Raw genomic sequence first — 13,044 nt, 5'->3', positions numbered from 1 at the left:
GTGTCTTTAATAGGTCAGATAAGTGTTATTTGTCATCTGTTTTCTTCTAAGCAGTCTACGAATAACAGATATCTCTAGAATTTTTCAGTGTAATTATATACATAATAAAAAGTGAGACTTTTACTAGGTTAGCTAAACTATTTCCTATGAAAAGACATTGACAGACTGTTACGTGGATCAAAACTTGTCTTAATTCAAGCAAAATTGTCCATGAAGTATTTTAAGCAATACAAAATAAATTTATAAACTTATTTCTCTTATTTATTTTAGATATTGCTTCAGCATTTGTGGCCCCTGTGGATCTGCAAGCCTATCCCATGTATTGCACTGTAGTGGCATATCCAACAGATTTAAGTACAATTAAACAAAGACTGGAGAACAGGTTTTACAGGTTAGAACTGTTTGCTGTAGCTACTACTGAAAGAAAGCTAAATGATCCTTTTACCCATTTACTGATCTTCTATAGCAGTGTTTCTCAAACATTAATGTGCATAAAAATCACCTGGGGATTTTGTTAAAATGCAGAATCTGGTTCCATAGGTTTAGAGTATGGCCTCAGGTTCTGCATTTCTGAAAAATTCCCAGTGATGCTGATACTGCTGGTCTTACTGTAGACCACAATTAGAATAGGATACCTAGATAGTTTTGTCTGGCTGTTATATGAGTTATTGCTCGCTGTCTTCATAGCATATTTTATAAAGCCAGCCTACATATGTTATTTTCTCCAAGATATCACATTTGAAATGTTCGTTTGTTAATTGATTTTTTTATAGAATATAAACAATTTTTTTAATTTTGCTTCTATTCAGCTTATGAATACTTATGAACAATGAAATTAGGACATTTGGGGTATTTTTCATAGTTATAGGTTAGCTTGAAATACAGAGGTTTTGTTTCTTTTTTAAGACAAAATGTTATCATCTTGTAGATAACAGTTTCAATAATATTGAGTTCTAATCTCAGACAGACTTTGCCTAAATTATCTTGTTAAAAAGTGAGTTTAAGTCTATAGTTTTCACATAGTGAAATCATACTTATAGTTTTCATTTTTCTTATGACGTTTTGCTAAACAGGCAACACATTTAATTCAAATACTACATTAATTACTACAGTATTTAATTCAAATACTACATTAAAACTTTCTCTTTGTGAGCAGTTTTATATTATTGCAGTTCTTTATATTTTTATTTAATTTAAGAATATTTTGTATTCATATTTTCTACATTAAATTAGTGCCTTCCATTCTTTTTATTACTTTTAGTATAAATCTAATTTGGTACTTTCTTCACTTAGCACTGAAAATTCCATTTGTTAATGGAATTTCATCCTTAATGATGAAAGTGGGGTTTCTCAGTAAAAATACTACTAACATTTGGGGTTGTTCTCTATCCTTTAGATATCAATAACAGCGCCTGGTTGTAAAACCAGAAATGTCTCCAGACATTGCCAAATAGTTGCTGGGGGTGCAGAATCACCCCTCATTAAAAACTACTGGAATAAAGGAGATTAAGATACTCAACTGCAGGTTCTGAAGATTTTTCTGATCTTGCTAGGTGTTTCTGCTGTTGCTTCATTGATGTTTGTCAGAAGTATAGAGGAGGAAATCAGCTATGATAATGTGCCTCCCATCTCTCTCAACCCATGTAGCTTACTTCTTTAACTCTTTTTCAAATCCAGATGTCAGAAGTTTTAAGAGAATAAATGGAGGAGAAACTCTGAACTATATTCTTCCTTCTCCTAGACCTCTAAATTGTTAATCTTAGGGGTCACACCTAGTGCTTCAGAGATAGAACAAGACATGAAGGTTGACAGGGAAAGGATGCTAAGGTGTACATTTCAAATACATTACAGTTTAAATAAGATTTTTGGAATTAGCCTAACTTTGTAACTAATTTAGGAAAACATCTTTTGGGATATGATCCTTACATAAATTAGAAACTGCCTGTTTTTTTGTATAATATGGTTCTGGACCTGAGTTATGTTTTTAAGTGCCATTTCACTGTTTGAAACTTTTTTGCTATTCTTTTACTCATTGGCTTCAGAGTCCCTACAATTTATGGTTTTCCTCTTCAGTAATTCCTTTAGTCTTTTGTTAAATTACTCTCACTTTGCCTGGCTGATATTCATCTAATGCCTTATTTTACATAGTTTTCTTTAGGGTATTCTAAAAATACTTTTAATTTGATTATTAAAATGAACTTTGCAAATGCTATTTTAAATGCACAGAAGTATTTCTGTGTCCACAATTATAAGTTTTTAAAATTTCATGTAATTGTATTTTTGTTCACACATCAGTAAGATTTTCTGAGTGTTTTCTTATTTTAAGTAGGACCACCTATTGGATAATATTCTAGAAGTCATCTTTGTATTTTTCTTACTTTCAGAAATAAAATAATAAGCTACCAAACTTTATTTTAGTATTGTCAATTCATTGTTAAAAAATAATTTTAATTTACTTAGCTTTCATGGTAAACTGACATGATTAGTATACTTTTTATATTTTTATATCATAAGCTGACTATCAGTTAGCTTTTCATTTTTACATGTCATTTAATTACCAATGATATGATTAGGTGAAAATTGCTTCCTTTTACGTGTCAGGTATGCTTATTATCAAAATATGACATATATGACAGGAATATATAGCTAAAAATAAAAACTCCAGTTCTCTTCTACTACTATCACTATAGACAGTCTTTCTCCCTAATCTAGACATATTCTGTGCCAATCCATAATCTTGCTACACTTTTTTTTCCTTACACAAAGAAGTTATACTTTTTTTGAAAATAACTTCTTAAGGTGTGAGTTTTGTACTTGACTTAAGACTGCAGTTTGAAAAGTCACAATGTTGTGGTTTTAAATTTTGTGCCTATACTTCTAAATATAATGAACTTAATACTTGTATTTTGTTTGTTTAAAGGCGGGTTTCTTCCCTAATGTGGGAAGTTCGATATATAGAGCATAATACACGAACATTTAATGAGCCTGGAAGCCCTATTGTAAAATCTGCTAAGTTTGTGACTGATCTTCTTCTACATTTTATAAAGTGAGTTATTTTTCCGCACTTAATTATAATTAATTTGTAATAAGGGCAATATTGTAAAATGTCAATTGTCAAATACAATCATTTTTATATACATAATATCACATGATGTGCTATATGCATGGCTCCACTCAAAATAGGAAGCATATAATGTCTATGTCTAAAGTAACATTTAGTTCATTGGCTAATATTATGAAATCATAAACGTTATGTTCTTTAGTTAGCATAAATAAACATGTATCCTTTTCTAAACCCAGCTGTTGGACAATAAGACTAATAATAAGAGTTCATTGAACATGTAATATTTTACCTAAAATAGTTCTTTTTAACCCAAATAATCTTACATGTGGGGGAGATAATTATTTGGAATTTATAATTAAAGAAACTGAGTCTTTTAGAGGTTAACTTGTTTAATTTTCACAGTAAATGAGTGTCTGCCATCTGCTTTGAGAACCTTTTGTTTTCACATTATAGTGCCTCTGTCAAGTTTATAAACAAGTATTTAAGAGGTCCAGCAGGAGACTAAATTTAATGTTCAAGATGATTCTTCTTTAAAGTCAAGTCGTTTTCCTCATTCATTGATCCCATATGAAAAGTGATAATTATTACTTTGTAAGGCAGCAGCAGCACTTTTTATTTTCTTGTCTTATGGATTTTATGTAACCATAGAATGAATTGAGCCTTCTAAATTGAAGCCAGAGGAATGAATCTTATGTTTTGTATAAGATACTGCTCTGAGTTTATATTAAAGTTATTTATATTGGATAAGTATTTCTTGTTAAGAGAAGACAATATATTTTATCATTTAAATATTCAGCTATCAGCTTTTATTTTTACAAGAAGGAATTGTTGAAGCTTTTAAAAAAAATTCTCCAGATTTATTCTCTTTACACAGAATAATCAGAGGGTTTCTTTTCTGGAATCAATTCTTTTTTTACTAAAGGATATATGTAATTTTAGTATAAGAAAACACCAAAGAAATATAGTGAGATAAACTTCATGCCCTTTCTCTACAAAAGATACATATAAAGTGATGTAATAGATACTTGGATATAGGAAGAAATGTGTATTTAACCTCTTAATACAATTTTGTAGACAGGCAAATCTCAAAGTAACTAATAAGGAAAAAGTAACGAGTTTATATGGAAGTTTAGATGGGAGATAGTTTCACTTCTAGTTATGAAGGTGGGGTTTCAGGTACAAGGGGAGAAGAGTATGTTAAGATGTCATGGACAAGGTAGATATTGATAGATTCAGGAGAAGTTAGGTGACAGGAAAGCCATTCTAGGGATAAGAATGGAATGAACTAGGAAATTAAAGAGTTTTAAAACAAATTTAGTAATTTAAATTGGGTGAAGTAGAATACATGAGCAGAAGTATAGTGCTGTGAACTCATGTTCTGTTCCGATCATGGAGGGCCTTGAATGCTGATCTAAGAAGCTAGATGTAAAATACGGGCACTGGAAGAAAGGATCTATGAAAATATTTTAATGTGAATATTACATGCATAATATGCTTTAAAATATTTGCTGCACTGTATAATATTAATTGATAGAGAAGAGACATAAACCATAAATATATTGGCTGCTACAGCTGGCCAAGTAACAGGTGATAAGGGATTAATTTATGGAAATGAGAAAGAAGCAGATGCTAAGAGATTTTGAAGGTATACTCACAGAATTTGGCCAACGATTGGGTTTATAAGGAGGCATAGGATGGAATAGTGAAAAACCCATGACTACTGTAAAATGTGAATGCTGTTTTTTAAAAAGTAGAAAAAAGGAAGAGTGGGGAGTAACAGGTTCAGACATGTGGCATTTTAGATGATGGTAGGAATATCAGAAGAGTCAGCCTAATTTCAGGAATTTGGAATTCATTTACACAGAAGTTTGTATCAAGAGAAGATGACGAAGGACAGGATTTTAGGGAATGACTTCATTTAAGAATAAAACTAAGAAGGAATTAGAAGACAGAAGGTACGTTAGCTTTCCCTGTAGACTGAGTAGTAAAAGAAGGCATCCCAGGCACAGCAATGACCTGAGCAAAACTTGGTGGTGAGAATTGAATTGGGTTTGGTGTAATGAAACAGGCCAGAGTGGAGGGGCAGAGTCAGATGTGTGTTTTGGTATGGACCTATGAAAGAAGCCTTCAGGCTTTAAGTTTTATCTTAAAATCTGGTTTCAGTAACAGATTTAAAGGAAAAAAGAAGCTCATGACTCTAATCTTGTATACTAACATCTCCTTGTTATTTAGGGATCAGACTTGCTATAACATAATTCCACTCTACAATTCAATGAAGAAGAAAGTTTTGTCTGACTCTGAGGTATTTAATATTTTATCATATTATGACATTGGTCTTATTCTGTATAAAAAAAGAAATGATAGTTTTCAGATAAATGCTATTATGAAAACTATTTTCGTCTAATGCTATAGTTAACTTAAATAGTGGTTCAGAATTTTGTTTTTGTTTTTGTGACAAAGAAATTTTCTTTTAAAAGGTAGGGGGTGTGAGACTTTTTAATGAGTATTAAAGAGCTCTAGCATATTAAAATGGAAAGGAGATAGATGGTATATAAACAACTATAGAGTACAGTTGACACTTAAACAACATGGGGGTTAAGGGTGCTTATTCCCTGAGTAGTTGAAAATCTTTACATAACTTTTAACTTCCTGAAAACTTAACTACTTATAGCCTACTGTTGACCAGAAGTCTGACCAATAATATAAAGTTTATTAACAAACATTTTGAGTATTATATGTGTTACATGCTGTATATTTATAATAAAGTAAACCAGATAAAAAATGTTAAAAGAAAATACATTTATAGTACTGTGTGTATTTATTGAAAACAATCTGTGTAAGTGGATCTGTGCATTTTAAGCCAATATTGTTCAAGGGTTCACTGTAATAATGAAATTTACAGTGTTTAATAAATTTGATAAATTCTTACTTCAAAGGAAGAAGAGAAAGATGCTGATGTGCCAGGAACTTCCACTCGAAAAAGGAAGGTAACACAGTTTTTGTTTTAGCAGAATTAATTCATGTGAATTAAAATGTAATCAGAGCATTTTTTTTAACTTTTATTTTTAAAGACTGATTAAGTATTACTTTCAAGTAAGTTTCCATGACAAAATGCATGATTTTCAGAACTAGGCGGTGAGTGGTATTTTCTGTTATTTGGGTTACTATATATTGCCTAATTATATAAGACTGCATTAAAAATACAATATTTATTTGCGTGCTATTTTATTAATATTTTTGATCATTTTTATTTTAGGACCATCAGCCTAGAAGAAGATTACGTAATAGAGCTCAGTCTTATGATATTCAAGCATGGAAGAAGCAATGTCAAGAATTGTTAAATCTCATATTTCAATGTGAAGATTCTGAGCCTTTCCGCCAGCCAGTAGATCTCCTTGAATATCCAGTAAGTATTTTTGAAAATATTTTCTTTTCCTGTCAGTTTTGCTATATATCTTATTCATGACTGTTTGCTATTCAAATTGTTATTTTTTATGGTTATAGTTTATTTCTAAATTATTTCATACATGTACTCATTATCCATTTGGTTATATAGAGAATCAGAGCTGAATAATTTGGTAAAATAGAAAGGATCCTGAACTAAGACTCCAAAGAATTGGGTTATAGTCCTAGCTCTGCCTCTTACCAGTAGTGAAATTTTCTCATCTGAATTTTTTATTTTACTCTTTTCTTCCCCACACTAACTTTATAAATTTATCATGGCAGTTATTTAGGAAACAAGAATAACAACACCTACCTAACCTTCCTTATGGAGATATAGAGATGGAATGAGAATACAATAAAAGAATTTTAAAATACAAATATAAGGTGGCATTATTAAATATATTTAGGTTATATCAATTTATGATCTTTATGGGGTTCATGGTAAAAAGGTTGAGTAAACATGATCCAGCTATTCAGTTTTGCAAGTAGTCTTAGAAATCTAAATTAGCTTAAAGTGAGTTTTAATTTCTTTATTCAGTTATTAAAGTTTGTACAGTTCAGGTAAGAAATGGTTTCAAATGAAAATATTTTGTAAGATATAAGCTGGGCTGCGTGTGATTATCTTCTGACTTATCTGTTTATATGTGTGTTTTAACTTAAAATGATGAAAACAGAAATTTCATCATAAATATTAAAGATGCCTTTTCTTAGCATTTAAAATTAAGAAGCATGGAATCTTAAGTATAGAAGATAAATCTTTTATTCCAGTGGACTAGTTCAAATCCTACCATCTAAAAACTCTTTAGAGGAACTGAGTTAATGCCCTTCCTTCCTTCCTTCCTTCCTTCCTTCCTTCCTTCCTTCCTTCCTTCCTTCCTTCCTTCCTTCCCCTCCCCTCCCCTCCCCTCCCCTTCCCTTCCCTTCCCTTCCTTCTTTCCTTCCTGTGGATTTCCCTTTGTTTCTTGCAAGCCCTACTTTGTATGTTAGAAAATAAGTTATAATTTACCCATTGTTGCAGGTGTTTGTATTCTGGGCTTTTCCCCAAAAAAAGAAGTGATAGAAATAAGCTTTAATGTCTAAAATAGATTCTAGAAGCACAAGTATTAACATTATGTGGGGACAGGTGAAGCCATGAGAGCCACTGTGAGGAAGGAAATTGGAACTGAGACCCCACTGGGACTGTTGAAAGACCTCACCTTCAATGGAAAGAATAGAATAATTCTTTCTACAAAGAAGAATGTCTTGTCTGATGTCAGAGTAATCTCCCTAAGCTTGCAGTAGGCATGGATGCAGAGTAAACTTATACCTCCCTGTAGTGTAGAAACTCATCGGGGGTTTGGGGGGAATCCCCACTGAAGTTGAAGTAATGATAAAAAGAATTTGCAAACTCTGTAAGGGTGTGATTTATTTTACACACACACACACACACACACACCAACAGAAACAACAAATGGAAACATGAGCACCTTCTTCCCTAAAACTTGAGATAATAGATTATTCAGAAATACTGTTATGCTTCATCAAATCTAATACACTATTGATTGTAAGGTAACTATTATTTTATGTACCACCAATAAAAAGAAAGAAATTTGCTGTCAGTTAAACTTTGATTTGTCATTTTAGTTTAGGAGATAAATGGAGGGATAAAAAGCATAAGAAAATAAAGACTAAAGACAAAAGAAAGATGTTAAAGCAATCATACAGAAAGCACAAGAGACCCAAAACCGGTCCATCTGACGTTGAACTGAGGATCAGAGTAAGCGGCTTTGCAAAATAGGTAGCTGTTTATTGACAGAGTGAGAACAGGAGGCTGTATCTTATGTATAAAGTGTGCTAGAGCTGTATGTATTATTCTTAGAGAATAGATATGTAAGGATGCAGCTTCCCTTAAATATTTAAAATAACGAGAATGACACATATTTAGAACCTCTCTTTCTATGAGCTAAAGGTGTTAGCAGACAAAAAGTATCAGAAGGAAGAAAAAAATTTAATCTCTTGTCTCTTTTGGTACTTCTTGATAGAGGTGTGAAACATGGCTTTTAACTGTTTCTTATTACTGTCACAGAGAAGAAGAGGAAACTGGATAATCTACTCTTTTATACTTTAGAATTAACTCTTAACTATCAGCCTCACCAGCAGAATATTTAAAGCAAATCATGCTCTTCATATTTCAGCTTTTGTATGAAAATAACTGCTTTACATTTTGAGTTTAATCAACTATCCAAAGCAAAATTTTAAAAATTAAACTTTTTTGTGGGAATTAACATGTTAAATATTCTACTCCATTGGTTAATTCAACAGACTTGTATTGAGTAGCTACCATATACTGTACCAAATGATGGAAACCAAAAATAAGAACAACAACAAAAAAAAACCACATGCAAAATAGATTTGTCTACATAAATTTGACATTTAATCAAAATTTTGCAAAACATTAAAAAAATTATTTTTCCCCGAAATTTTCAGTTTGTATATCCACCACGGATATTTAATATAATATTAAATATCCAAGTAATTATAGATTTTTGTCAAATTGGTTTGGTACCTTTAAGAGAATAGAGAGGTTGAACACTGTTCAGATGTTGTTACCATTGCATAAAGTAATTTTGTAACCATCCCCCCCAACCCCAACCCCCGCCTTCAGCTGTCAAAATATATATTTTTTAATGACAATCTTTCACTAATAATGTATTTTATTTCTGTAAATGGCCAGGTTATGCAGACCAGATTTGGTACATAAGGTACACTTGTACACTGTTTTTGCTAAAATCAAAATATTAGTAAAAGGTATTAAGACTAATTTTGTGTGACTTTATAAAGTGGTTCTAAAGTCACTTACAGGTCAGACATTGCAAAATATTTTGGTCAAATGCTGTGTAATTGGACTTCTGAGAAGGAGTAGACATACTTTCCCCTATTCCCCTCACTAAGCAGAACTCAGAAATTATGGACGTTATGTATAAAAGAAATGTAAGAAGATTCTGAAAGGTGGAGAGGAGGAGGAGGACCGGCTAGGGACCTCAGGACCTGAGGAATAACACAATAGTGAATTTCCTGGGTATGTTTTTTGCCTTATATAGTAAACTCTGAGTACTGGAGAAACTGACAGCCTAGAAATGCCAACATGCTTTGACCAGAAAAGCCTGCTCCCTCCAGCCAGTGGAGTAGGAAGGGGGCAGCTTAGCAACACAAAAAACTTGTAAATGATAGCTGCTCTACTCTAGCCAAATACCATAGAAAAATTGTGGCCTTACCTTTACCCCCAAGCAATGGCGAGTGGAGAGCAATCTCCATGCTTCCCAAATACAAACCTAGACTTCAACCCCTACCTGGCAGTAATGAGGAACCCCTTCCCTGTTTCACTGGGTGGTATCAGTGGATGCCTAGTGGAAAGGCAGGACTTCGACCATCAGTCTGTGATAACAAGGCCACCCCCCATGGTGTCAGTAGAGGCCATGCAGTAACAGAGGCACTCTCATCCTAGCTGGTATCAGTGTACTCCTGTCCCTTCCAGAAGTTTCAGGGAGCTACTCCTCAATCTTTAAGTGTCAGTGGAGGCAGAATAAAACCTGGACTTCCACCTCCACCTAGCAGTAACAAGGCAGTACCCTCTCTTCGCCCAAAGAATAGGGTCAGAGTAGGACCACTAAAACACAAGATTTAAATGTCCAGGTTTCAGTCAAAAATCTCTTGTTCTACCAAGAAAGTCTCAAGAAAATAATTAGAATCAAATGGAAATAGAACTAAAAAATAATAACAAACTAAAAACTCACTGAAGAGAACAGAGGAAAGAATCAGTGAACATGAAAATTTAAAGGGTAAAATGTTGACATTCGTCGTCGTCGGCAGCCGTCCGTCTCAAGAGACGATGGTGTAGCTTCTCAAGAGTCTATCTGCACCGCCGAGAATGGCTGTGCAGTCCGACTCGGGAGTGACACAGTATATGTCTCCTCCCGTGTTGAATCGACATCTTGCAATGACGCTGGAGTGTCATCTCCAGTAAAGCTGAAGCTACAGAGCCTGGGCAGGGTGATATGGAGGGTCTGCTGTTGCCCATGCAGCAGACCCCCCCTCTCTTCGCAGCTGAAGGGTCCAAGGGAAAGACGGAGTCAATACAGCTTGGCTTCAGGTGCGCCGCAGGAGTTGCCGGTGTTGACTACAAGGTCAAACCGCCTTAGGGACTCCGGCTCCGGATTTTCTGTCGGGGTTTACTCCCTTAGCCTTTCCCCTGAAGAGGTATGCCGCAAGGCAGCGGAGGTTTTTTGGAGTCAGAGTTTTCCTTCTCTGAAAATGTTGACATTATATTGTGATAATTATGTATACATTATAAAACACCTGAACAACCACTTAAAAAACTGTGTAGAGAGTTTCAACATTACAGAGAAATCAGATGAAATTCTAAAATCTGTTTAAGTGACCCATAAGATTTGGGGGCGGGGAGCAGAACAAAACAATAAAATGACAAACATAATTAAAACTATATAGTGTGTCTTCTAACCACAATGTAATCAAACTAGAAATCAGTAACAGAAAAGTAACAAGGAAATCTTCAAACACATGATAATTAAACAGGATACTTCTAAATAATCCATGATTCAAAGAAGACTTATGGGAAATTAAAAAATACATTGAAGATAATGAAAATGAATACAACATATCAACATTTGTGAGACAACTAAAGCAGTGCAGGGAAATTTATAGCACTAACTAGTCCATCAGAAGATGAAAAGTCTCAAATCAATAATTAAAGATTTAGTCTCAAGAACCTAGAAAAAGAAGATTAAAATTAACCAAAAATGAGAAGAAATATTAAGCTCAGAAATCCATGAAACTGAAAATAGGAAAACAATAGAGAAAATCCATGAAACCAAAAGCTGATACTTTGAAAAGATTAGTAAAATCAAGGAAACTATTAAGATTTACAAAGCTAAAAAGGAAAAAAGACACAAATTGCTAATATCAGGAATGCAATAGGGGGTATCACTACAAACCCTACAGATAATCAAAAGAATAATAAAGGAACACAACAAACAACCCCACACATACAAATTTGACATCCTAGATGAACAGGCCAATTTTAAAAGTACAGATGACCATAATTTACCCTATATGAATAGATGATTTGATTAGCCCTATAACTAGTAAGGAAATTCAATTTGCAGTTAAAAACTTTCAAAAGAGAAATCTCTATAAGTCCAGATATCTTCACTGGAGAATTCTACCAAATGTTTAAAGCTTTAACACAAATTCTACACAATCTCTTCCACCAGTAGAGAAACCACTTTACTCAATTTCTGAAGCCAGTGTAACCCTGATATCAAAACCAGACAAAAACAGTACAAAAGAAAAAACCTAAAATCTTTTGTTAAAAAAAAAATCTTGTTTTATTTGTTTTTCATTTTTTAATTTTATTTATTTACTTTTAGAGAAAGCGAAAGAGAGGGAGAGAAATGGCAATGTGCAAGATGTACATTGATCAGTTGCCTCCCCCAACCGGGGACCTGGCCCACAACCCAGACATATGCCCTGACTGGGAATTGAACCAGTGACCTTTGGTTTGCAGGCTGGCGCTCAATCCACCGAGCCACACCAGCCAGGGCAAAAAAACTTAAAATTTTTAATAAAATATCAGCAAATTAAAATCCACCAATATATAAAAATGATTTTATACCATGACCAAGTGGGTTTTTTCCCAAGGATGTAAAACTGTTTCCATATTCAAAGATCAATCGGTGTATTTCATCATATTAAAGGAGAAAAATCACACAATCATATCAATTAATGCAGAAAAAACATTTGATAAAATGGCTTTTATTTGTTGTAAGAACGTACATGTTGGATATGATAATGGTATGGTAAAGTCAGCATGGCCACAGGAGGAAATGAGAACGAAGCTTGGAAGGAAGAAGTTTATTGTACTTATAGGTTCTAGGGAAGAGGTCACCCAATGCCACTTAGCACTACAGGGAATCACCCACCATGTTTCTATCAGGTGGCAGAAAACAGGAGCAGGGTAAAAGCTTAGGTCAGACCCTTTCTTGGGATTTCTATGAGAGAGACAAGACAGGTCAGGGTAAACAGTTTAGGATTGACTACTTTGAATAATTTCAGTGGGGCATAGAGAGATAAGGAAGTGGTTGTTTTCTATATAAAAATGTGTTCCCAGTGCAGTCCTTTGCTCTCTCTTAAGAATTGGCTATCCCTGGAGGACATTGTCTTCTTGGGTCTGTAAGGTCCAAAATGCCAGGGCATCAGGAACACAGAAAGTAAAATATAGTTAATATGATTGGCCCTATGATGAATGGATGCCAAATAGACAAATACATAATCTAAGAAAACTAGGAATAAAGGGGAACTTCCATAACTTGATGAAAAAACTCTTATTAAATAACCTGTAGCTAACATCATGCTTAATAATGAAAAAGTGAATGTTTCCCCCCTAAAATTGGGAATAAGAGAAGAATGTCCATTTTCACTGCTATTCAATATAGTACTGCAAATTCTAGCCAGTGGAATAAGGCAAAAAGAAAATAAAA

General features: G+C 33.5%; 1 protein-coding gene across 1 annotated transcript in view; it reads left to right on the top strand.

Annotated features, from left to right (window-relative positions):
* Positions 1 to 13,044, top strand: part of PHIP (PHIP subunit of CUL4-Ring ligase complex) — a 135,957-nt gene that overhangs the window by 110,856 nt on the left and 12,057 nt on the right. Inside the window, exons 31-35 of the mRNA XM_090282685.1 lie at positions 271 to 391; positions 2,921 to 3,046; positions 5,297 to 5,366; positions 6,001 to 6,051; positions 6,321 to 6,470. Coding sequence (XP_090138811.1) covers positions 271 to 391; positions 2,921 to 3,046; positions 5,297 to 5,366; positions 6,001 to 6,051; positions 6,321 to 6,470 — 518 coding nt within the window. The remainder of the gene's footprint in view (positions 1 to 270; positions 392 to 2,920; positions 3,047 to 5,296; positions 5,367 to 6,000; positions 6,052 to 6,320; positions 6,471 to 13,044) is intronic.

Source organism: Furipterus horrens, unplaced genomic scaffold (genome assembly GCF_987537825.1).
Source record: "Furipterus horrens unplaced genomic scaffold, mFurHor1.1.pri manual_scaffold_6, whole genome shotgun sequence".
Lineage (NCBI taxonomy): Eukaryota > Metazoa > Chordata > Mammalia > Chiroptera > Furipteridae > Furipterus > Furipterus horrens.
The sequence above is the reverse complement of the archived record's forward strand: the minus strand, read 5'-3'. Positions and strand labels throughout refer to the sequence as shown.